We start from the raw sequence: 27,528 nt of genomic DNA, 5'->3' as shown, positions 1-27,528 counted from the left end.
ACATTCCTTTACCTTTACGAGCTTGTAAGAAACGATACACGTAAGTGCACGCGCGCGCAGATTTAAATTTAATACCAATTTTTTTTCACCTGCGGTCACGTGACTCTCGCATTCACCGTTCCAGGAACTGCGCAAATTTGAAATTCGCATATATTTCTTATATCCATTATTTAATTTGTATAACCTTTTTCTTCTCTCATAATTCTTTATAATACACGATTCTCAAAAATGAAGAAGAAAATTTTAGTGAGACTCTCGGAAATGACATAAAAAAATACATTAAAATTATATATCTATGTTTCCGTCAAATATGTAAAGTATAATTTATTTACTCAGTTTAGACGTGTAGATATATTATGTCTATGGCACATATATACTTTATTAGAGTCCTAGATTATTATTATTATTATTGTTGATAATCTAGGACTCTATACTTTACAACGCGAAGCGATATTTCATATGAGTTATAATTTTTTCACAGTACAAACGAAAATAATATGACTATGGCTGCGTTTGGGGAGCTTTTAGCGCTATGAGCGTGCTCTGTCTTTGTTATTTATTGAAAGTTGAACAAGAACAGAGTACATTCATAGCGCTAAAATGGTATATAATCGCATGAGCCATACATAATTAAGACTCAAAGAGAAGATAATGAAACACCTAATGATATCCCAAGTAATAATACAAGTAATATTCCAAATGACAAAACAAATAATGAAACAGGACACACACCCATATACTTACACAAATACTACAAATGCATGTGGAATATGCAAATACAAAAAACTACTAATGGAGTAACATATATACGTATTATAGTATATACATAGAAACATTGTATTTGTGGTAAAATATAATATGGGGTTTTGGCAGATATAATATATTTATCTCATTGATAAAACACATGAAATTTGTATAATAATAAAATAAAAAAGTTTAAGTCTTAAATTTATAAAAGTCTGTGGAAATCTTTAAATTTTATATAGATACATCTGTCATGATATATATTTTATATCATCACCTTGGACTTTGTATGCATGGAATAAGATTTTTTCTTTTTTGTGTACAAATTAAAAAGATGTATAGCAACTTATATCATTCGCATTAAAACTATGTTTCATTGAATAAAGCTTAATATTTTTCATTGGTTTTTTATTTTCTCCTTTCTTGAAATGAAAATCAAAGAATTCTACAATTGTCTCTCTTCGAGAACCTTTCTTTTCTTCACATATGTGTAATTATATGTGTTATGTATATATACATAGCAAACTTTTCTGCTCGTTCCTTACAATCTAAATGCCTAAATGTGAGTTGTCGATTATAAACAATTTCATAGAAAATTTATTTATGTGATTAAAATAACGCATAATAGAATCGTAATCGTTAGAGCTTTGTGAGCACAAAACGATAAATGAATTTGTACAATTTATATATTATGCGTGTAATTCTAAAAAATAGTCTTAGAGCTATATGGTGATACAATTGTATTTACTCCTTTTTCTTTCATAGGTACGCTATAAAGGAATAGCAGTGTGGCGGAATCTTTTAAATCGTCTGTAGACTATCTCTCAGAGATAGTCAATCTTATTCCTGTTTCTTTCTTTTTCATGTAATCCGGACCATATTTCATTCGCATGAAATCACGATCGCGTATTATATGTACATACATAAATAATAGCGTTACGTGATGAATATCGTATGTGAATTCTGAGAACCACAACTTACAACTACTGCACGAATTCGAAATAAACGTGGCGTTTACTTATTTATCCGTAATATATGTTTATTATATATATGTATATATGTATATATATATATATATATATATATATATATATATATATAGAAAAAGAAAATTTAATATACAAAAAATACGAACTTGCCTATTGCACTTTTTTATAGTTAAAATATGATAATGTGTGCAGATTAAATCAGTCCTGAATTCGAACTTATATTCTTAGCTTAGATCAGTGTCAAATTGATATATTAACAGTCTCTCTGTCTTTCTACATCTGAGAAGATCATTATTTGCATAGAAAATAATACATATGGACTACTTCAGAGGAATTATAAATATCTAATTAAAATAAATAATTCGAGATACAATTTAAAATAAACTCTCAGCATTACGATTTTATCTTCATAGTAATACTAATCATTAAGCGAGATAAATTCGTAATTCAACAATTGCCAAATATCATTTAAAGTTGATCTCTGAAAGTCGTGATACAAACTTGGCTAATTTATATTTTTCTTTTTTTAATAAATTTTTAATGTTTTATAGAAAATACAGAGAAAAAGTTACAATAGGAGAATGAAGTAAATCTGTATTTTGTAAAATCCATTTTGTATGTTATTTTCTATTTAGCATATTTAATATCCATATGACTAATGAATATTCTTCTTGTATTCATGGGGCATATGCGATACAAAGAGGCGAAAATCTGAATATTATTTATATCTGTTCTAAGAAAAGTGTGATAGGAATATTTAAAATGTTGCAAAAAACTGTAGGAAGGATTTGAAGAGTGATTTAGGAATGCTATGCTCATTATCACAGCTATAAAAAAATGAACTGTGAGACGGATCTTACAATGTCAAATTCTCTATTTCTATGTATCAGAAAAAATAATGAAGAATTAAAGGGGCTTTTGGTAATAAAAACAAAAGAATTGTGTTACATAATTGTATTTTAATATGGAAAATAATAGTTAAAAAAAAAAAAAAATAATAAAATAAGAGTTAATTATATCCTATATATGGCTTTCTATTTCTTGTTTACTTAGTAATAAGCAGCAAAAAATTTCGTAGATAAGATCTTACGGCATGAGCTGTAAGTTCTGGTTTAAAATTCACACTTCGTACAGCATAATTGGAACTCAGAATTTGCAAGTTGCATGAGGAAGGGAGGAGGGGGGAGAGGAGAATGTTCACACAACTATAATAAATATAGCGGAGACCGGTGCGTTCTCTACTTTTCATACTTAAGCCTACTCTGAGAAAGTTTCAATTTTTCTATGTGTAGTGTACTGTACTGGCACAAACTGTGTTCTGTTCTGTTTTGCGTGACACGCACTGCACAGTAAATTAATTTTTGTGCACTTCATTTCGATCCGACTTTACATGCGGCTACATCGGTTTTATTTATTTTTTAATTTTTTTTTTCTTTTTGATTGATTTACTTCCCTTCGGAGAATTTTTCCCTCAGACTCTTGATTTTATGAACAAAGTATGTCTCGAGAGACTCGGCGCATTTGAAGAATGGCGACTCCTTGGGATTATAATAGCGACAATTATCAAATATCTTTGTCATATCGCCGATAAACTCGCTCAGTTTTTTATAGGACCGGTCATTTATTCTCAATTCAATAGTCTGCAAGTCTAAAACAATGAATAATCTATATGTAATGAAATAAATATATATCAAAGTTTTATATGTTTATACATTTACACTATGTAGAGACCAAAGTATATATTACATTCAGAAAACTTTATACTTTTATAGCAAAATGGCTCATAGAGAAATGAAGTTATTAAATTCATAGTTGATACTTACCCATTGGTTCTTTTATAACTTTATAATAATCTGGTGCTTCATTGGGATCTACTGGTTCCATAAAGGGCCATGCGCTCTTATGAGCCTGAAAGAAACAAGTTTTGTGTAAACAAATATTGTGTGACTAAATGTTAATTCCATCGAGTTGATTTCTGAAGTCTTAACCAAAGAGTTGAATGAAGATATATGTATTTCTTACACTTTATACATCATAAATATTCCATTTTTTTTTTATATGAATATGGAGAAAAACTTTTTTGTTGTTTCTTATAATATTTCAATAAAGAGAGAATATATATACCTGTATCTGTTTAATTAATTTCTTCAACAGATCGAGATCCTTTGCATTAAGGTTTTTCATATTGGCAAAGTTGACAGATGAATTACGTTGGCAATTCGGACAGACGTACTCGTCAATGTTGTCAGCTTCTGATTGAAGAATACCGACACATCGGCCGTGGAACCAGTCTTGGCATTTGTCGCAGCATATATAAAACCTTTAAACAAAGAGAAAGATATGTTACTACAGATATTAAGGATGTAATTTAATCCATTGTATTTATATATAATTATATATAATTTTCTATTAATATTGTATATAGTATTACATATTAAAAAAATATATGTGAAAATCAATTATTAAAAACGGAATAGAGAAATTAATTTAAATATAACTTTAAATATATATAATTAATATTACAATGTAAGAATGTAATATTTATAAATTAATTAAATTTAATTATAACACTTTTATGATTTTTAATTCTTTTATATTACAATGTTAAATGTATAATTATATTTTAACATTTTGATGTACTTACTGAGATTCGTCGTAAGGTTGCTTACATAAGCAATATAATTCCTGCGTGTCTCTTGCATGTCTGCATTCTGTACAAACGAATTCCGACAGAGATTTACTCATCTCCTCCGTTATGCCAACACAATCACCATGGAACCAATTGTTGCACAAATCGCATCCCACATAAAATCTTTAAGAAGAATGGAGTTATTTATATAATTTTCATAAGAATATTTTACAATTCAATTATTGATATCAAAGTCTAAAGTTTCGTTTTGCCGATTAAATCAAAATGCAATGTAATTCTGGAAAAGAGACATATGATTAAAGAATACTTTGCTAATATTACAAGTTTTGTTTTACAGCGCTAGCTTATGAGTTTATTAGCAATATCTCATAATTAAAATAAAAAAGTGTCAAATTATTTTTAACTAATTAAAATGTATACGCGATTCTAGAACACATAAAAACTAAACCGAATCTTGTATGGTTTCGAAATCTCTTTTGTCTTAGAAATCTTACTTAGTCTCGTCATAGGGGGTTCTGCACAAGCAATACAGCTTCTCTTTCTTGATGCGAGTCGTGGATGCCGAACCACCAGGTGGTGTCGTGCTGTTACTCTGGGTCTTGTGCTTCTTCGGCCTGCTGCTACCACCGCTCCGGTTAGATGGGCTAACCTGTTGTGCCACTTGAGCATTAGCTTTTCGTTTCGCACTGCCTACTTTCACTTCGTCCTGCTTATGCCTCTCCGCTTTTGTCCTGGTAGCGAGTTCCGTTGACAGATCCTTCTGCAATGATATTTATTCAGGCATCATTGAAATGCCCTGATAATTACAATCCAGACAAAACGATATAATTGAAAAGCTTATCTCTGAACTATATCTTAAATTCATTCATAAAAAAACAATGATTATACATTTTCTTTGTTAGAAAAATACATATGAAATATTTAATATTTTATTATTTTAAAATGATTATCGATTTTAAATGATTTGGAAAGAAGTTCTTCTGTCTTTCAACTCTCTCTTCAGCAGTTGATTTTTTGCTATTGCAAAAAAAAAGGATATTACAGAATGTGTTTTGAACTTGGATAATATTGCGAGCATTTTCTTTGAATAGATTACACGACTGCAGTAAGATATAGAAAATACTCGCAAGAACACAAGATCCGGTTCGATAGAAATTATACACATGTTTGCGATGATGTTAAACTCGAAATTTGAATAGTGTAACAGGACTTAGCTTTATTTTATTACTGTATTATGTATTTATTTCATTTGATATCAATATAATAGACAAAAGAGGTAAAGATTTCTTTGTCCTGATTAATCAAACAATTTCTGAAGCATTTGTAACATCAAGTGACATTCTCTATATAAAATTATATATATTAAGACTACATTCCAAAACCTACTCTTCGAGAAAAATCTTCGAGAACCTAGCCTATATACTTTATAATTACATTTATATATATCATATACTATTATTCTTGTTACACACACCATACATATCGACATATTGTATTTACCTGTATATCGATTTGAAGCTCTTTCTCAAGTAAAGCTCTCTTCTTAAGAATATCTTTCTTAAGCAGTTCTTTATGCCGAAACAATAAAACCTGCATTCGAGAATGCATCTGTTGTTTTCTTCGCTCTTGTGTATCTTTCAATTTTGCAGATCGGTTTTTAGGGGATGACTCATTATCTAATGCCTCCGATAGCTTCAACACTCTGCAAATAATCATTTATAAATATATATGACACAGTTTAAAATTTAAATGCATCGTTTTGAGACAATTTATTTGCAATATAAATTTCTTATTTTGTTATCAAGAATAGGTGACACATTTATCTCACATATTTTTTTAAACATAACATATACAGGGGGATGTATGGTTTTGCCTTAAAATTTTGCAAACTAATTAAAAAAAAAAGCACATTTATTATCTTCATACATATACAAAATAAAAAATTTGATTGTATATTGTTAAAAATAATACCTGTCCTCATCAGAAGATTTATTTATGGAGATTGTATAATTTTTCAAAATGTTTAAAGTCTTTCTTCAAAGAAAATAGAATGATACAAAATCAGATTGAATTTAAGAAAAATATGTGTGTGTACCTATAATCTTGTTATTGAATTATTTCGTAATTAGACAATTTATAGAAGACATATTTAATAAGAAAAAGTCACGTTTACACCATTTTAGTTCTTGAATTTTGAAGATAAGGAAACATGGGAAAAATGAGAAAAAATTTGAGGATGAGAAAGAAAGAGACAGAAGAGAAGATTAACAAGATACTGAGTTAGCAAGAGAGATACTGAAAATAAAGATGATGCAAAAGAAACAAGAAAAATAAAAAATTACAAAAATATATAACAAAAATATGAAATAAGATAATAATGATTTTCTTTGAAATTTTCACTAAAAAGAAGATGAAGAATGAATGAAAAAAATAATCTCCAAATTCAATATAAAAGTAGAGGGAAAATGATTAAGGAGTATCATTATATTTTATAATTTTGCCACATATCCACATGTGATTCAGATTGAATTTACTAAAGCTAATCCAGACATCAATGAGACGGGACTAAATACAAAAATAAAGCTTTATCATGTTCTCTATCGTTTTAAAAATATTGCATATATTTAATTAAAAAAATAAGAATTTTTTTTATCACAAATGTCTATATCTTTGTATATTTCACAAAAGTATTTCTAAATACAATCAAATTTGAGTCCAATATTCTTTTTACACACATATTATGATATTAGTAAGTGTTTTTTCTTTTAATAAAAAAATTTTACATACATAACATGACATTTACATATTTTACACGATTCCTATAATATTGTTTATTTGTACGAGTGTATGTGTCTGTGTGTGTGCAAAGAACATTGAATTAAAATTGGATTGTATTTAAAGATGTAATACTTTCAAATATATATAAACAGACATTTGAAAAAAGATACACATATGTGATAAAAAAATTCCTTATTTTTTTAATTCAAATATATCTAATGTTTTTAAAAATATAAAGAGCATGATAAAGTTTTATTTTCGCATTTCAATATTGTAAGCACATACACACACATACATATATGCACGTATACAAATATTACAAAAATTATAAATTTATAAAAATAAAATAAAAAAATTATAAAATTTACAAATATTAGGAAAAGCAAAACGATTAGACCCAAACAAAACAATAAAATTATATAACATAGTATAACATAATAGTACAACTTTGCTTATTTGAGAAATAGTAACAAAGAGAGAGATAAAAAAAGAAAACAGAATAATATAACGTGATCAATAATATAATAGCAATAATGAGTAATGACGAGTATTTGAAATTATGGGTATATGTATTTTATATGTATAAACCTTGGACATTTATATATACACACAATAAATCTTTGAAAAAATTTTTTTTTGTCTGACACCTGTTTCTACTAAAGTTAAATCTAATTAATGATTAACTTCTTAATATATATTCATATAAGAGAGGAATATTAAATATGTCAACACGAAGTTGCACTACAATGTTATACTGCGTTAACATTCCATGCCACCTATGATTATATGGTAGGCTTACTTTGGGGTCGTATCGCGATTTTCCTGTTTCAGCGCCGGTCTCTTTCTGGGTGTCTCTACCCAATCTTTGTCGTCTTTGTCATCGCCGACGCTAGGCGATGATTGAATGATCGTCGGCGTCGTTGTCGTCGCCGTCGTCGTTGGAATGTTCGACGAAGGTGCCGGCCGTTTGCGCGATGGCGGACGCGGCGTCGTTACCGCGGGCGAATTGTGATGAGTCTGGTTGCTTGTCACAGAGTTTTCCACACCGCCTTTCATCTGCTTCTCTTGATAACGTTGCAATTGCAACAATTTTTCTTCTATCTCCGGATTGAGGTTTTCTTGTTTCAAGGCATTTTTAATTGCTACAATCACGAAAAAGTATGTAAATATATAAATACATATAGACACATTTAGTAAATGTTGCTCATATAAGGAAAATTTGCAAGAATCTTTTTCATAAGAAAAAATATACAAAAATGAAAGATTGTTATGTAATATTCATAAGAAAATTTTTATGTCTAAGACATATTTCTAAAATTTTTTTTTATACAACAAATATATATTATTAAGAAACATTTTTAAAATCTTTTTATATAAGTAATATTTTCAAGAATATATTTTGTATATAAGATACAAAAATATTAGAATATTAAAGAAACATTTGTACGAAAACTTTATTCGACTAAAAGATATTGCAAAACATATTTTTACATGTCTTGTGTATTTTTTATATTTCCTTTAATTTTTTATATACTAACTTTGTTGAATGTAGTCTGGCGTCAGTATAAATTTATTTGACGACGAGTCATTTCCTTCTTTCAAAGACTGCGACGAAGGTTGCTGTCCATTGGCTATGTTCGCCTTTTGCGCATCGTCTTCCGTTGCATTCGCCACGCGTCCTACTTGTTGAACGACCACTTTCGGTTTATCCGTTGATTTTGGTGTTACCGCTTGTGGAAATTCTGGAATGGTTTCGGTGGCCCCTTGCGGCTCTATTAAAAAAGATGTATACCGCAAAATATTAATAATTATTTTATCAGATTTATTGTATATATCCTTCTAAAAATATCTTTATTGCTAAATATTTATTAGTATTATATAAATATCAACACATATATGTATGCATATAGTACATGTATACATTTGTCGTTGTATACGTCGTTTAGGTTTAGATAATAATAAGATATTAAAGAATATTGTATACCAGTAGCAGGCGGTGGAGAAACTATAGGTTGTTGCTGCTTGAGAGTCGAGGCCACGGGGGTACTTGCCGTCGACGAAACCTGCGAAGTCTGCTGTTGCTGCTGCTGGTTGTTGGGAGCTTGAACCGGTTGAACGGCCAAGTAAATCTTCGTAGGTCCTAATACACCTTGTTTGCCAGTTGTTGCTTGCGCTGAAAGTGACAAAATTCTTAATTCGATATCTGTAGTGGAAACTCATTAATGGATTACGATTTTTTTATCTTTAAATGCTAACCTTTGAGAAGCTGTTGCTTCACTTGCTGCTGCACCATATTTAATTGTTGCGGTGTGAAATCCGCGCTCTGTAAACCCTGTAGTACGATACGCGGGCCGTCGGTTGTCTGGATCACCTGGGCCGTCACACATTTAATCACCGTGCCGGGTGGTTGTCCCGCCAGCAAGGAAGCCTCGATACTTCCCGGAGCTGGAGCCGCGACGGAGCTCTGAGTGGTCGTCACCGACGCAGTAGAAGTCGCGGTGGTGGTCGTTGCGCTCGCATTTGTACTAGCAGCGGACTGTGCCGTAACTATCGAAGGCTGCGTAGCTAACAAAATATAAATTTGTTTCGTCAATATATATTTACTATTTAGATTAATACGATATTACAAGAGTAATATCATTATAATTCTCTGAGTAATATATGTGTGTTCAATAAAATAATCTATAGATTAATGTGTATTAAAACCGCTTCGACCAATTTCGAATCGGAAATTTTTTTATAAACAGTTCTGTCTCAGTTGATTAATTAATGTGCTTAAAATGTCCCTTAATCTAGAGAGTGAAAAAAAATCTAAAATTATTAACCTTGCTGTTGCTTATTGGCAGGGACGGTACTTTTCACGATTATACCACTGTTTGTTGAATTCAGATGTACAATTTGATTTCCAGTAGGTGTGCTACGTATTACCACTTGATGGCCCCCAATTGTTGTCAATTGGGCTTTACCTGTCGCCACCAATTGTTGGGCAAAGTTTGCGTTCGTAACCACTATTTGATTGCCACTTATCACTTGTCCACCGGAAGATATTACCTATAATATTTGTATATATATTTAATATAAATGTAATATTTATTAACCCTAGTATAAAAGAATCTTCAAATTCTCATAGTATTTATTTTTTTCTTGAGTTATACAAATAAAAATTGAATTATAAAATAGAAAGCGCAAACATTTCAATCCCGAACTGGACTTTCTTCAGTGTTTAAAAAATAAATTAAAATGGCAAACAGTCAATAATAATAATAATAATAAAAAATATATATATATATATATATTTGATTTTAATTTATTGATATTGAATTTATTTTCCTTACTAATTTTTTTTCGGTAAAAGATCATACATCTGAAAATTAATTTTCAATTCATCAAGTCAACCGGAAGGATTATTACCTGTGCGGTCTGTCCTGTATTAGCAACTACAATGGCATTCTTCGTCGGTGTGGCGGGAGCTAGAGTCACGGATTTCACGCGTTGGACAGTCTGTACGACTTGCTGCGGCGATTGTTGTGCTTGTTGTGTCGTTGAATTCGCTGTTGGTTTTGTACTCGGATTGGTTTTAGTCGCAGAAGTTTCGGAAATTGCCATCTTGGTAGAACTAACTACAGTCGCAGTCTTTGTCTAAAATGTATAACGTTGCTTATAATTTCCATTATATATACATTAGTCGGTACTGGTTTCTATTATATCGCGTTTAATTAAATTATGTGTACTTATACATAATTGCATATCTCATTTTTTCAATTTTCTATTCTATAAAATAGACAGAATATCAAATACAGATATATTTTGTCAAATGAATTACCTGCGGAATGCTTGTAGGTGTTGTCGAGTTTGATTGTGCAGAAGGAGTGCCCACCGTTTGACTCACATTCAGTACATGTAATTTCCCATCAGGCATCTGGATCAACTGCTGACCAGGCAACAAACCACGCACTTGTAACTTTCCATCTGGCCCTCTAAGAATTTGCACTTTCTGTTGCACTTGTACAGGCGAATTGGTGGTACCTAGAAAAATAGGATTTGAGGTATATATTAGATTATACGATCAGGGATAGATTAAAAATGGAAAAGTTTTTCATTATTACATATACGCATATTGCATTGAATAATAAACTTACCTGTTTGCGTTATTTTAATTAAGGATGACTGATTCAATGATTGAGCTTGCGGTGTTTTCGGTAAAATACTGGTGGGACCGGACACTACCTTAGTAGTTCCATCAGCTGCTGAAACAAAGCAATAGACCAGTTCACATAGCCTTGTCATATAACATGCTCGGAAATGAGAGTAAATAACTTACATTTCGTCATATAGATTCGCCGTGTACCAATAAAAGTTTTGTTCTGCGTAGGAGTCGCCAAAAGAGAAGTCAATTGTGACTTTGTACTGTTCGGATTCGCCGGAATCGCGACTTTTGAGACTAATTTAACTGTGCCGTCTAAAAACATAAAATTCATTTCAGTACTATATTTTATGTGCTATCATCGTTATAACTTTATCGATCCTATCTTAATTAATATTTTGTTTTACTGTTTTACTTCAAGTTATTCATTTTACAAAAAATTAAGATTAACAATTAAGATTAATAAACAAGATTAAAAATATCATTGTTATGTACAAATCTATTTGTATTATCCTATATTGATTCACTATGTATAATATTACATCTTTTGTAATCGATTTACCATGAGAAGAATTAGCTGTGACTTTGACGAGCTGAGTAACGGGTGATGTCGAGTTCACCGGTTGATTCTTAAGGGTCTCCAGGGCACGCTTTTGTTGATGAGCCGCTCGTTGTATACGCAACTGTTGCTCCATCTTCTCCTTGATCTCTTCCGGCGTCGCTTTGCCGCTCACGAGCTGATCGCCGGAGAGTCCGGTTGTGCCACCGGTGGCGGCCGCAACGGCGGTTCTATTACCACCGCTGACAACCACTGATTGTGGCGCTCCCGAACGACTCCTAGTAATAATCTGGGCATTAGCCTTCTCTAACCTGGAGACAGGACAGACACACCAAGCCGAGGGTTAGTTTCCGGTGAAAGAAAGAAAGCAAGCGAAGGGTTAAAGCGATCAGAGCGGTCCACATTTAAAATAAGACGGCATCATCGTCAGCGAATTCAAAAGCGAAATAAAAACGCGTTTCACACGAATTCGTTATCCATAATGGAAATAAAATTTTTAGGTTTTCATTTTTGTAAATTTGTAATAAAGTTAGAAAAGTATTTAGAAGATGATATTGTGTTATAGAGAGAGAAAGGTGGAAAAATTTGTACGTACAAGTTTATATATCATCTAACTTCTCTTATTTTTATCTCTTTTATTTAATAAAAGAGTATTAATAAAAATTTCGATAATGTCCAAACTTTAATAAAGAAAATATTTTTTTTACTGTAATTACAAACTCCGATTATTATAACAAAATTATTCCTATTAATAGTCCTACTAACGAGGCTAGATTTTGTTCCTATTCCTTTTCATTTTTATTACATTATTTTATTTCTAAATTTATTAATAACAATCATTATCGTTTAATATTCGTTTAACTAGAACTTAAGTAGGCTCGATAAAATCGGTCAATGGCATAGCAACCGCATGATAAGAACATTTCACAAACATCCGCAATGCGAAATAACATGCAAATATTTTAGCATTAGATACGCGCAGCATATATTAATCGCTATATACCTATCGCCGTACTGTTTGATCTCCCATAACTCCAATTTATCCTCGTCAACCCATTCCTCGGTGACTTGTGGTTCGGTGCTCTGCGGAGATTCCGGACGCTTTCGTTTCCTCAGACCACTTCTTATAGACGTGACCTCTGTAAAGAGAATGAATATATAACATATTAAGGATGTTCTAGAGGGATCCAGTCAAAATTATGGAAATATTAAAAACACCGATATTAATTCTCCAGAGATCCAAAGAAAAAAAAATGTATATAAATAGTTACGGCAAGTCTAATAGGATGGGAAAAAAAAAAAAAAAAAAAAAAGTGAATTTGCCCTGAATTCAACTTAACAAAGTAAAATTTGTGAAAAATTATAAAATAAAATAATTATAAGCAATAATTTCACTGATTTTTTGCAATTTCTTTAAAACTATGTTCTAAATCGTTTAAAATCTTGTTGCCATATTTTTGTTTCTTGATAATCTACTTATGTGTAAAATATCATTATATTGATAGCATTTTTTTTTACATTTTGCTCTATAACACCATATGGTTACGTGTTAAAACTCGGATATTCAAAAATTGATAACTTCTTATCTAAATTGTGAATCGATCTGAAATTTGGCCCCGAGCTTTGAAAGAGAATACAAAATATGACATTAAATTTTCATCAACTTCGTAGCATTTTGACAAACCATCCAGAACATCCTTAAATGCGACATAGAAGACGGATTTAAAAGATTACATTTTATCATTTACAACTTTAATCAAATATCGATCAATTAATGTAAACTTTTTACGTATTTATTCAGTACATTATCTCATACAAACCTCTGACTTGCTTCGGAAGTTCGAGCGGTATTACGACTTTCCTGCGTAGATACTGCGTTCTGTCGAGGAACTGTCCGACATGCCGATGCTTCAATATTTCTAACGACATGATCTCCGTATCGGTAGTTATCTGATTTTTGCCATCGGTAGACAACGGCTTAGCCGCCATGTCGTCCCATCTGAGACACGCCCAGAGTATTCTCAGTTGAATCGCGGCAGCAGCTAGCGATCTTAGACCAACTGTTCTATATAACCAGCAAGTCTTGAACAAAGGTCTGGGACATGGGTACGGCCACACTGACATATTCGCCTTGGCTTGATGATGAAATCCTAATACGGGCGTTTTACCGCCTACACGAGACATTTTCCTCAGCTCGTGTTGAGGAAGCACTAATATACTGCGATGCTTATTTCTCGTGCAAAAGGTCGAACAGAGCGGATACTTGACTGGGGTACGTTTTTTCCTACGATCGGCCAACGAGATGGATACCTTCTTCAAGTATATCTTGCCCTTCGTCGACGTCGTCGTGTAAATTCGCTCGCTGCCATCGGCATGCAGTTCCTTAGTAATCGCACTCCGCTGCACTGTCCTTCCTCTACGGTTCACAATCATTACCGTTTTCGTACCACTTTTATCCGTCGTTGTAGTCGTAACTTCCGACGAGACAATCGTGGAATTACGATTCACGGTAGAATGTTCCTGCATCGCACCATCCAAACTCTTCGTTACTGTTTGTCGAGTCGTCGTTATCGTCGTGGTGGTTGTAACGACGTTACTCGTCGTGACGGTCGTCTCCCCTTTGTCATTCTCAATTTTGATCTTCTTTAAAGGTAATGAAGGTGAAACGGCATCCTTCGTCGCAGATTCCTCGTTGCAGTGAGTCGCTGATGCCACTGCCGATTCCAAATCCCGTCTGATCGCATCCTTCGTCTCGTCCGGAGTTTCTGTTTTTACGCTGATGATTTGCGATGAGGACGAGGAAGGAGATGACTGTTGATTGTTGTTGAGCGCGTTTGCCTTGCGCGCCAATGCGATTAGCTCACGCTTCAAACGCGTCCTTTGCATGCATAAAGGTGAATAACAGGTATCGGAGATATGCACGGTGATGACTTGAGCGGTATTAACTTGCACAGCGTTCTTCTTACCGCCATTGTTCATGTTGCAGTAGCGCGAGTAACAGCCGACATTCTTGCAAAGCTTAATGGTGTTTGCGTATTGCGAGCGTATCTGCTGGATACGCTTGCTGATTGCCGTTAACATTTCCTTTGTGGATGCAGAAACAACTGCTGTTGCTGTTTTGCCTGCTTGCTGCTGTTTACCGACGGACGATGGTAAGAGAGAACCATCTCCACCACTGCCAACAACGCTAGTGCCATCCATATCACTCTCTTCGTGATTTTCCATATCGACTTCCAAAGAATCTCCGCCACCCCCGCTCTTCTGATTTGCCGTCTTGCTTGCTTCTTTCGTTTTTTCCTGCAAAACATTTCGATATTTACAAGCTGTAAAGATAATAAAATAGAATTTATAATATCGATACTTTTATTACTAGTAAAATAATACTGATTATCTTAAAATACAATAATCGTTAAAGAATGAATGATAAAAATAATAGATTGCATATTAATCAATAAACAACATATACTTACAGATTGCAGCAATCTCCTTTCTTCCAAAAGTTTTAAATGTGTTCTACGTGCCAAGAAATCGTCAATCCTTGTCTTTTTTGCAATTTTTGGATAAAGCAATCTTCCAGGACTGGTTAGCGCTTTAGTGATGTCAACCTCATCAAATTCAGTAATTGGGGTAAAAATCTTTTCGATTTTCATGCCAGCTAAAACTGTAAGATTTTCTATCATTAGTATTTTTTACAAATAAAATAAAACTTCAAAGTATATGTCTCTCTCCCCCTCCCCCCCTCTCTCTCTGTGTTTATATGTGTGTGTGTGTGTATATATATATATATATACACAGGGTGGCCCCGAACGTTCCAGCCAAACTTTGAGATCTTATAGGAAATTTAATTCTGAACAAAAAATTTTCTATAAATATAGGTCGAAAAATATTTAAACTTTCATTTTATTTGTAAAAAATTATAAATAATAATAATAATAATAATAATAATAATAATAATATATATATGTATATAATTATTATTATTTGTATATTTATAATATATTTATAGCATTATTTATGTATCATTTATTATTTATATTATAATTATTTGTGTTCTCTCCAAGAGAAAACTTCCTTTTATTAAATTCTCAATTTAAGATTTAAATCTTCTACTAAATTCGCTATACGTACATGATAGATTCATCTTCGTTTCTTGTTTCATCGATTGGGATTCCGACTTCGCTAAAGAGGAATCAATACCATTCGTCGTAGGTTCCTTTTTTACACCTTCTGGATTATACTCCTGTTTGATTGCATCATTTCCTACATCTTCCTCCTTGATTTCTTGCTTCACCGTGATGCCGTTCTCCGTTTTGCTCGGACAGTACTCCTTAATGAGAAATTCATAGGTAGGCGGATCAACCGCGAGAATCTTTAAACCGCCTTGATCTCTGATTTGTACCATGATTTTTTGTGGACCGGCCCGTAAGCCCAATTTTGTCATCTCCGAAAATCTATAACGGCGACTGGCCGATACCCACAGCCAGCCACCCTGGCCATGCAGCCGGTACTCCTCGCCTTTCTGTTTCCACACTTGATGTTTCATGCCAAGAGTGTACTTGACAAAGTTAAAGAGCCGATTACGCTCCTCCTCATCCTCCTTCTCTTTTTTCTCCTTCTTGTCCTGTCGCTTCCTCTCTTCGCGCTCAAGTGCAGTCACTCGTTGCAGTTTCACATGACCAAGTTGATCATGCCATACACTCGCAAATACAACGGACTTGATGCATGCCTGCAGGACGATGAGAGTACGTGCGAAGTCACGCGGATTCACACACGCGCCTACTGCCGCAGTCCACGGTTTACGTAGTAACGGCCAATTTGTATGCATGAACGGCGCCTGAATATTGCTCTCGAGCTGCAAGATTGTCTGACGTAAGGTGCTGACCAAGAGGGCACGAGTGCCCGTCAGGCTGCCCACCCATTTAAATTCCGACACCTGGGTGAGCGAGAATTTGTGCGATAAGTGACGTTTCTTGTCACGTTCCTCGTTCCTCTGCATTTTATTCAACGCGGTAGGGTTGTTGCTGTACTGATTGACGTACGACTTAAAATTGTTGTCCATGCCTAGTTTGAATAAATGAGTGCCGGACGCAATCTGATGTGCCTTCTGACGCGTTAATCTAGTACCGTCACCCTCGGAGTCTTTCAAACTCTTGTCCAGCTTCTCTAGTTCCTCCTTCGACAACGGTGCCATACTTCGTCTCTTCAAATCATCCATGTTAAAGGTTCGTGGCTGCAACGATCCGGTTTTTGATCTCGTTACGATGGTGTGCTTCTTGCCTGAAAAGAAAGATTGTTATAAATATGCATATAAAAATAGCAGAGCACACTTTTAACGCATACATATATTGACAACACTATTTTGTAGTTCTACAGTAAACTTTACCGTCTTTCCCAATCTTCTCTTCTCCCTCCAAGGTCTCTTCATCTATATCCTCGGACGATGACGTAGAGGTATTAGTTTTCGTAGTAATTTTGTCCGTATTCGCAGATGATGACGCGTCGGCATCGACTTCGACAGTTTCGCCGACCACTTTAGGTACTTGGGTAACTGACTCATCACTGGATACCTTGGCCTCACTTTGATCCGTCACAATCGCCATACGCTCCTCAAGAGAGTCAGTACCTTCGTGCATTCTGCGTATCATTTCCTCTGCCTCCTGCCTTTGTTTCTCCTTTTTCTCCTCCTCTTCTTTCTCCTGTTTTTCTTGTCGTTCTTTTTGTATCTTTTGTATAAGACCTAAAGAACATTTTAATCAAAACAGATTATATATATATATATATATATATATTTTTTTTTCACATATATTTAATATATTTAAAATAAATATATAAATATATAAACATATGTAAGTATTATATTTTACTATATTATATATATAATATTCAATATTGATTAATTATACAAAAAAAAAAAGCCAATATAAATTATTATTCTTAGTGTTCGATTTTGACAAGAAAAATTTGAAAGATGACGTTAATTGGAGAGATTGTTCTTACTGTTTTCTATTTCTAGGTATGATTTCTTGTTTCCTTTGAATTGATTAGTAATAGTTTCCGTGAGTTCCATTTGACGAACTATCTCATCCTTGTAATCTGACAACTCGCGACAAAGCGCCACTTCCATTTCGTTCTGATCTAACACGAGCATCAACTCCTCCAGCTGTAATGGCGTACTATAATACCACACTTCGCCGTCTTCGCTCTCGCTAAAAAATAAAACAAGTAATAATAAAAAATTCTTTATATGTACATGTATATACATCCGCAAACTTTATAAAACTATTTGCTATTTTACATACACACACACGCACGCACGCATATATATATATATATATTTTGCCCCTCTAAAGACTTATAATTTTTTATTAAATTCCCATAAAAAAATTATATAATTTACATGTACATAAAATCAATTATAAATAATGTATGCAAAATGGAAAAAGTTATAAACTGTTTGAATATAAAAAAATCTGCCATATCTTTATATATGTAATACAAAATCTATCACACAATTTAAATTTGATTTATAACATTGAAACATGTCTTACACAAAAACTCTTCTTGCGAGGAACCAATATTTTCTGCCGTATCTGTCGAATCCTAAATGCTCCTGTCTGCACAATGATCCGTTCTTCTCGACATCAGGAATACAATCCACGACACCCATCACTTTGTTCGCTTTACATGTGCTACACTGCCAATCATCGGCAGGAACATCGACCAACGGCGGCTCCACACATTCCAAGTGAAACACAGCAGGACAAGTCTCACAACACAACAAATCTCCCAGTCGATGGCATACTCTGCAGTGATCATCGTAATGCATACTCCCTGAAAAACATAAATATTGTCTATTTTTTTGTGCTTCTTGGTAAAATTTCAATTTTCTTAATTATAAAATTCTTTATAATAAAAAAATAAATAACAATTTATATATAAAACAGAGCTATAAAATATTTATAAAAATATACACAAATACTTTATATAAAAAGAAAAAAAATTTCTATCAGATATAGGAACTAAATTGTTTGTAAACGGTTCCTCAAAAATTGTTAACAATGTTTAAAATTATATATATATATATATATATATATATATATATATACACACACACACACACACACACACACACACACACACACACACACACACACACACACACACACATACATCAGATTAATATATAAAACAAAATTGTACCTTATTAAATATGTTTTGAATATGAAAAGTAGAAAGAGCCAGTAAGTTTACGCTTAAGTTAATTTAATCTTGACTAAAAAATATTATTATACAATAAACAATAAATAACAATTAATGCATCAGCATGGACATGGCATATTTTCTCCCTGCTGACTTTGAATATAATTATGCCTCTAGAGGAATTACAGATAAAACCATAGATTACATACAGAATGGCATTCCATTTTACCTTCATGTAACAAATCTTCCCTCACAGGATTAGTGATTAAAAATTGATCTGTTAAAAACTGTAGGACCTTGATTCTATCCTCGATGGCAGTAAAAGGATATTCAGTTGTGGTTAATATCTGTAAAATATTCTGATCGAAACTCTTGTCGCTTTCTACATACGAACGTAGCACTTCTGGCCATGTCATAGAATCCACAAAATACAGGCTAACGTTCACTGAATCCTTCTGGTCCAGTGGACCAAAATGCGTCTGCTGCGAGTCCTCCTCACGCAGTAGCGCCTTAATTAGCATTATGTGAATCTCTGCCAGCAAGTTAGTCTGATCCTCGCAAACAAGAGCGGCGCAAAAGTCCTCAAATCTAAAGGAGGACAAACGCACCAAAGTACGAAAGTGCCTAAGCACTTCATAGACGGACAACGTAGGCATAATCAGTTCTTTAGAAATCAGCAGATCGTCCGAGGTCTTTGGTAATACCAAGGGCGGCAATTCTCTATTCTGCAGCCACAATGGATCGGGACTGGGCGGTCGCTGCTGACTGAGCAGCGTCTTTCTGGGTGTGCCACTGGTGGTGCTGTAACTAGATAAGGAAAAGTCACTGTCGCTGGAAGGATCGGGCTCCTCTATACTCTCGGAGGAGTCTACGTCGCTCGGCAGTGGATCTTCCTCGGGTTCGCTCTTCTCGCTGGACTCGTCACCGAAATCCGAACCATAATGGTACTCAGAATGCTGATAGTCCACGTTGGGATTATAACCGCGACGCTGATAAGAATTATTTGCAGATCCGGAGTGGCCGCCTCTGCTAGAGTGCTTGTCGCGCCGACCTCGCGACCTACGTTGATTCCTCGTGTTGCGCATACTGCTCTCCTCGCTCTCGACCGACGGCGATGTCGGCCGCGACGCCGTCGGCGTGCTCGGCTGCGAACCCGGTGTCTCGGTGCCACCACCGGGCGTCCCCGTCGTCGTCCTGTTTTGCAAGTACTTGGGCTTCTTCATCAAGTGATACTGGAACTTTTTCGGTCGCTCCATCACCACGGACTTGGGCGGGCGCCCCCGTCTCTTCGAGCCCCTGCCTGTCATTATTGCTGTTCGTCGCCGTGGTCCTAGTCGATCCTTGGATCGCTGTCGTTAATGCCGGCACCGGCTCTGTCAATCTTGTTTCGAAACACGGGGGGACCTATATAAATGAGGGGGGATCGCTGTTAGGGCCTGCCTGCCCGCCCGCCTGTCTTCCTTCACCTCTCTTTTCGTCTCTGCACACCTCTCCTCGTCTCGCCTCGCCTCCTCACTCAGCACGTGGCGCGCGTGCTCGCACGCTTGTAAACAAACACAAGTGACATCGCCGCGGCAACGAATTGGATCCATCCATAATGTCCGATGCACTCTGATCTTTGCGCCATTTCTCACGGCCCACGGTCGGTTCCGCGCGGTCACGTGACCAAACACAATCGCCGCGGCGCGACTCAAACGGATCCTCGCGTCGCGATATTCACCGTCTCTACCCTTTCACGCTCGCCGCACCGCGTATATTTCGATCAGCGAAAAAAACACTCGTCAAAATTCGATAGCGAGATCGGTGAGTGACGCGAACTACGCCAGAAGAAGAGGTCTCTAGCTGCGCCAGCGGCGGACGGAACCGTCGTTGAATGGCGATGAGAGGCGCGCTGTGATTGGCTCATCGGTGCGCCGCCATGTCGGCCGCACGGGAGACAGGTACAACGTAAAAGGGCGATCGAACGGCCGTCGCGACGCGTCTGTCGGAATCGCGTCGACCAAACGATCGTCCGCGACGAGCACAGACCCGATAAAATGACGCGCGTCGCCGGACAAAGCGCGATCGTTCGATTCAACCGAGACGCTCGCGTGCTCCAATCGCCTTCACCGTAACTTCCTGCCGTCGTCCCTGCTGTCGGATCGACGTTGCGCGATAGGTGGCGACACGCGCGCATTCGAAATAAAAGAGAAAAACGCAATTCTAACCGCAAATTTTATAAAAACGTTCGAGTATCGCGGAGATCGCACTCGGGACGTGACTCGAGGGAAGAATCGTCCAATATCGCGCTTCGATTCAATGTCAGCGAGAGAGCGAACGCCTGACACTTTCGTCTCTCTCTCGGCTTTCTTCGGGCCTTCTGTCTCTCCTTCGTGTATGCGAACCCGGCCATTACCCGCGACCCCGCGAGCCATAGACACGAGTCTGATGTCTGATACATGCTAGAGGACACCACCGATTCGGCCGCCATTTTAATTCCTCTCGATCGATAACGTTACACGATTATTATTGCGCGTAAAATTTACACTTTCCACGATGCACAATAACCTTGATAATAACGAATCACGTGAATGAGGATTTCTTTCCTTTTACCTCTTGTAATCGTTTAAATAAATTTTGAAAGCTCCTCGCGCCCTTTGTTTTCGAGATCTCGCAGGGCACGCGTTCGATCAATTCGATAAATCAAAGAAAAAAAAAGAGAGAAAACTAGAAGAATTTAAGATACTATACTCTCCAACTCTCCCGTTATATACAGAACGAGAAATCTTCGCGATCTTAACCTCAAAAGGGATTATTATTCAATTTTGAAAGACAAAATCAAAATTACAGTTTTACCGACAAAATCGGTGGCGCCCGAGCGCCATCTAGCGGCGCGCGGTGTAACCGCGTTACGTCATCGGCCATATGTGATGCTGCACGCGCGAGGAAAACGTGGTTCGCGTCATTGCGGTGAGTGCGCAAGTGCGAAGCGGGAGGAAGGGGGAGAGTGAACGAGATATCGCGGTAACGAGGAGCAAGATCTTTGCTTATCTTTCCGTTTTCCGAGTGCGTGGGAGAAAATCGTTCTCGATCGAGAGATGAGTTCCGATCTCGGGAAAGTCATTTACTCGATGCGACCGTTAACGACGCTACCGCCGATACCGCCGCAGGATGTCATGTACAAAATGCAAAATATCCACGAGGAGAAGCTCTTGCCTATAGACGAGCATCAACGTCGTCTCATAGAAACCCTCGATACCAAGATGCCCGCCACGGAACTCGACATCCCGGAGGATATTATCCGTATTCTGAAGGTTTCCGTTTCGTTTCTACGTCGCGCGACACCGTGACCGCGATACCCTCTCGTCCGCGCGCGCTCGCTCGCGTCTCGAGCACGCGGACACGCGCGGAAAATCGCAGCCGGTAAAGGCAGTGCGGACGAGCGCGCGACATGATGACTCCTCCCGAAAATTTCCGCGAGCACACTGATCCGCGATCGACCAGGAGCGGAGCGGAGGAGCGACGTGCTGCGGTTCCTCTCTGTCTCTCTCTCTCTCTCTCTCTCTCTCTGTTTCTGTCCTAGGGCTTGATCGATGTTCCTCCTGTCCCTCTCTGTGATCTTTTTTTCCTCGGGTATCTCTCGCGCAAACGATATGAAAATTGGAAAAAAGGCACCGCCGATTAAAAGTCGTGAGAATGAGACGTGCGGATCTCGTGGGGCGGGGAACTACTTGACTCGCGCGCGAAAGAAAGACGCGCGACTCCGATCGTTGACTGCGACTGTCAAAAGCGAAAAAGTTCCGAGTAAAATTCCGTTAGAAACAAGGAGGGGGGGGGGGGAAGGATTAATTCGTCGAAGTGTTATAATCTTATTATGTTATTACAATCGATAAATTATTAATATCGAATTTGGCTGAATGTATGTATGTGAATCAAAATATTGTTTGTTAGAATTTATGCTTACTGCAATTTTACATTTAATAATCCAAGTCTTTGACTGCAGAGATAAATTTGTGTTGGATGTTCTTGATGTGTTTAGTAATATTGTATCGTATAAAATTTGTTCTATATTAAAGTCTTACGCTTTTTTGCCTATTCCTATTCTGGTTGATTTGTATATTAATATTATATTTATCGTATAGCATATTTCTATCATATTTAGGCCTACATCTAGGCTGCTAATGGAAAAACAGTAAAATTATTTTATTTGATTTTGATTATTCATTAGATGCAAATATTGTAGAAATCAGATATAAACCTGGAAAATACACATATTTCTTATCTCGCTATAAAACTAAGTTTATACTTTTCTCATTAATATTTTCTTATAGTACAATATATCTTAAAGTTCAGTGATTTCTCTGTTTATATCATTATTAGACACAAGTATTGTGCAATGAATATCAAATATAAATCTAGTACGGATATAAAGTTAAATTTGCTTTTGATATATACTTATCATACGATAATAGCACGTTTCTATCTAGTATTAATCTAATTATGATATAGAGTATACAGTTTTTTTAATATATTTATATATATATATTTTGTCATATTGTAGAATAAATGTCAGATTTATAAAATCTATATAATTAGATATTTCATATTAATATTATATACAGAACACATATTCTATAATTCATACTGTTCTTTTCAGTTACCTATACCAGAATACCAAGATCTGGAGACTCGACAGAACAAAGTTCTTACTCAACTGGAAGATCTCAAGAAACAAGTCTGTACATTGTCCCAATTTTTGAAACAACCAAATAAAGCATCTGAATTGAATGAAAATAATGGAGTAAAAGCTACAACAGATTGTGTTCCATCTCAGGTATAAGAACTGTGCATCTTTTGAAAAAAATTCTTGATTAATATGTTGGCACATTACATGTTGGTTACATCTTCTATGCTAAAATTGAATTTTTAAATATATTATTGCATGTAACAATATCAATTTAAAATAAACAATTATTAGATAATTTTTATCATAATTTTCAGGAACCAGTCAACATTAAGATGGTGGTGCATGCAGATCCAAATTATGTACCATATTCAATACTCGCTTTGCAGAAAATTTGGACTGATGTTGATATTAGAGTGACATCATATAAACATTCTTCTATCGCGCCAATACAACTTAAGGTTCCCTTCCAAAAAATTAATAATTCTGCTGCAAAAACCATTGTACATTTGTCATTGATATGGAAAGAAAGTAAGACCAAATTAAGTTTTTTGTCAATCTTAAGAAAAAAATGTCTTTTACAATAATAATGAATAATCTATTTATTATCGAATAATTCAAATGTACTAAAATTTTAGGAAAATTGAAATTTTTCTTTGTGTAAAACGTATTTTTAATCACTTTCTCATTATCTAAACACCAGTTGATAGAATTTATTTATTTGAATATTTTTATTATTATTGTTTTTGTTTTTCTTTCTTTTTCAGCTAAGGAATTGGAAGTTGTTACAGGCGTGGAGGGATATGTCATAAGAGGTGAAAGCAATTTCCTCAGATATTTGAGCAGGCAAATAGATATGCGCAACTATGAGAAAAGAGAGTCGAAACCACATCTCTTGGACATGGCACTCGATTGGTGTTATAAGACTTACGAACACCTTAAGACGGGAGGTACGTACAAAGATGTGAAGTTTTATGAGATAATCCGGTATTTTCGGGAATGGTCCAAAACGCCTGAACATAACATCGCGGAGATTGCACTATGGTCTTTGCTTAAACAGTTCCCTACAAAGGAAATACCATCTGAGTTTAAATCATGGTACAAATCTTGCGAAAAGACTTTCATAGATAAAACTTATGCATGTGAATGTATAGATGATACACTTAATAAATAAGCAAGATAAAACAATATAAATGCATTTTTTGATACATAAGAAACAATCTTGAATAAATTACTTTTTGCATAAAAATAAACAAATCTTAATTTGTATCCAAGTATGTCCATCTGACAGGAATTCTGTATTGCTTGGCAATATATATTCAAAAAATTAATTGAAAAGAAATAAAAAATTACTAAATGATGTAAATTATATATAAAAACTTGTTAAAATATATCGATTTGTATAACTATTTGTGTATAATAATTGTAGAATATGTGTATGTGTAATAATAAATTGGTTGGTCATTGTTGAATTCTTCCAAAATGGCATAAATTTTTATTAAAAGGATTAACAAGTCTCTAAAAATGTCCTATATGATTAGACATTATAGTAAGGTTTTTTATATCATTACTTTATTACAAACGCGTGCGAATGGAAGTTTATAAATAATTTTAAATTTGCACTAAATGTATTCGTTGGCAGTGTCACGGAAACATTATAAGCGTTTCCGGAAATACATTATGGAAAAGGATTTGCTGCATTGCGTAACGTTTGTAAAAATTTTTTTAAGAAAGTAATAAAATTATTATCTAAATAATTATAGCGAGTATAAAACGAATGATTTTATCGGATATGAATCTATAATAGTGTCTTACTTGTAATTACTAATTAGTTTAGGTTTCTCTTTGTTCTGTCTCTTAGCCAAGATGTTATTATTCGCAGTTACAATAAATGCGACATTATGCAATTATAATTATCAATTCGATATCCGGCTTTGGACGTATGTATGTTAATAACATGAGAATGTTTAAGAAGATATGTGAATATTGTAGCTAGAGAATAAATATATGTATAGTAAAAGTTCCATATTTGCGTATATTATATCTTGTATATTTATGATTTAATATCTGCAATCTTACTTTTTCATATTCTCAAGTTTAAAACAATTTGCTTATCTTAATAATATTTAGAGAAAAAAACGATTTTTAATACTTTTACTCTAAGTCTGTTTGAGAACTAAAATTCCATTAAAATTTTTATCAATATAAAATATATAAATAAAAACCCTATAAACAATTTAAAACATCTTTTGTTCATATGTATTTTTTTCTTTTATGTGTATGTGTATGTGTGTGTTTTTACATTACAATGTTTTTATATGCTTCATTTTCTGATCATTGCGTTTTCTGTATTCGCGGTAGAATGTAAATCCCGCAAATATGGAGCTTTTATTATATATCACAAAACGCGAATGCAGTTGATATATTATCCACTGGTTAGCAGCATCATACAAAATCTGTACTTTTACAAATCTATACTTTTACTTTTGCAATGGAGAAAATATACAACATATTTACACGTGTCTGACGTAGTGCAAGTACATCAGCATAGAAGCGGATTTATACAGGATATCCCAAAACCTGCGGTCTTCTATTTAATTTTTTAACAGGTTAATGATATGACAACCCCAAACAATGGGAACATTAAGTTGATGAATTTCGTTTCTTCTGAAAACACTGCAATAATGCAATCATCTTCCATGAATTGCATACATTTGCAATGAATACCTTCAAACATATCAGAAGAATGTAAGACTCACTTACTAAACTATAACTAAATTAAAAGTATAATCGTGTACTTATAATTGTGTACCTAAAAAGCAGAATGGAATGAGTCCAAAATTATTTGGAATTATAAGTTTAAATGTATTTTATATCGTGTGGAATCTTGTAATTTTTTAAATGAGTTTTATAAGTTATAAAACATAAGAAGAGATCCTCCCGTCAAATTTCTGTGGCGATTTTTTGTGATTGCTATGCGAATGTAAAGTTTTTCATTATAATCACTTAATAAGATCACAATCATATAACTGTCGTCATCACTTTTGATACATCCCGTATGAACAATTTGTGAGTTTCATTCTAACTGAATTTGTTTGCAATTATCCATTTAATGGATGTTTGCAGATTTCCATTTAAAAAATTCTAAATTCATACTCTGCTCCGCAGGTGCGAATATTTTACAATATGTTCATACGAGATCTGTATATATGCTATTTTTAAACTAATCCGAGAAAATAGAAAAGTATCTATTAAATGAACAAAATATCTTATCGAAAATTATAAATAATAAGTATATATATCAATATATCACAATACGAAGATGCCTCAAGCTTTCTATAATTCATTATAAGTTTGCTATAATTCTATGCCGTTAGTACGTTGTGTATAAAACGTACGTGTTTCGACGTAAGTCTTTCGCTCTATATATATATATATATAATATATAAAAAAAGACTTCGCTTGTGAAATGTGAGACGATAATTTTGATACCGTATTAATAAGAGAAGTCTTCCTATCTCAATAGAGTTTTCATTTAATTACACGAATGACGAGAAACCCGGCAACGGTGCCCTCGATCTCGCCATATTGTTCATGATGATCTGACCGCCATTCAGACTGACGACCGCGCTGCCTTCCGGCTCAGAGTCCGTGTACGACGAATAATTCCGGACGGGTTTTTGCCGCTTCCACGATTGCCTCAACGAGTCGTTCACATTCGCGTAGTGATTCACGAAGGAATGCGGGTCAGATTGCACACTCTCGTTCTCGCTCTCAGAACCCTGCGATGAGCGAAAACAC

General features: G+C 34.7%; 3 protein-coding genes across 8 annotated transcripts in view; 1 reads left to right on the top strand and 2 right to left on the bottom strand.

Annotated features, from left to right (window-relative positions):
• Window positions 1-1,160: 1,160 nt before the first annotated feature.
• Window positions 1,161-22,523, bottom strand: E(bx) (nucleosome-remodeling factor subunit NURF301 E(bx)). Of its 3 annotated transcripts, none has more exons than XM_070306026.1 (24): window positions 19,294-22,523; window positions 18,413-18,695; window positions 17,862-18,070; window positions 17,248-17,601; window positions 15,993-17,141; window positions 15,335-15,525; window positions 13,685-15,161; window positions 12,868-13,003; window positions 11,868-12,175; window positions 11,483-11,620; window positions 11,301-11,408; window positions 10,985-11,187; window positions 10,573-10,800; window positions 9,987-10,212; window positions 9,418-9,726; window positions 9,146-9,334; window positions 8,700-8,933; window positions 7,961-8,303; window positions 5,884-6,085; window positions 4,878-5,143; window positions 4,378-4,545; window positions 3,858-4,053; window positions 3,557-3,641; window positions 1,161-3,381 (listed from the first exon to the last, which is right to left on the bottom strand). In XM_070306026.1, exons 1-24 carry the CDS (start codon window positions 20,369-20,371, stop codon window positions 3,179-3,181), a joined length of 8,283 nt encoding a protein of 2,760 aa, XP_070162127.1. In that variant the 5' UTR covers window positions 20,372-22,523; the 3' UTR covers window positions 1,161-3,178. The 3 variants fall into 3 exon arrangements, with proteins under 3 accessions (XP_070162127.1, XP_070162128.1, XP_070162129.1); XM_070306027.1 differs by having other exon boundaries at window positions 11,301-11,405; XM_070306028.1 differs by having other exon boundaries at window positions 11,868-12,142.
• On the top strand, window positions 21,860-25,196 carry LOC138938780 (probable aminoacyl tRNA synthase complex-interacting multifunctional protein 2). The gene is made up of 4 exons (XM_070306033.1): window positions 21,860-22,357; window positions 23,701-23,877; window positions 24,045-24,258; window positions 24,495-25,196. Exons 1-4 carry the CDS (start codon window positions 22,142-22,144, stop codon window positions 24,899-24,901), a joined length of 1,014 nt encoding a protein of 337 aa, XP_070162134.1. The 5' UTR covers window positions 21,860-22,141; the 3' UTR covers window positions 24,902-25,196.
• Window positions 25,160-27,528, bottom strand: part of Sdk (sidekick cell adhesion molecule) — a 38,325-nt gene continuing 35,956 nt past the window's right edge. For 3 of the 4 annotated variants that reach the window (XM_070306030.1, XM_070306031.1, XM_070306032.1), the window contains one exon: window positions 25,161-27,509. In XM_070306030.1, coding sequence (XP_070162131.1) covers window positions 27,267-27,509 — 243 coding nt within the window. In that variant the 3' untranslated portion in view covers window positions 25,161-27,266. Of the gene's footprint in view, window positions 27,510-27,528 lie in introns of all 4 variants that reach the window. The other variant, XM_070306029.1, reaches the window with a different exon arrangement.

Source organism: Polyergus mexicanus, unplaced genomic scaffold (assembly GCF_030449975.1).
Source record: "Polyergus mexicanus isolate NDT 795.1 unplaced genomic scaffold, iyPolMexi1.0 SCAF_13, whole genome shotgun sequence".
Lineage (NCBI taxonomy): Eukaryota > Metazoa > Arthropoda > Insecta > Hymenoptera > Formicidae > Polyergus > Polyergus mexicanus.
Note: the sequence above shows the minus strand (reverse complement) of the source record. Positions and strands in the feature narration are given on the sequence as shown.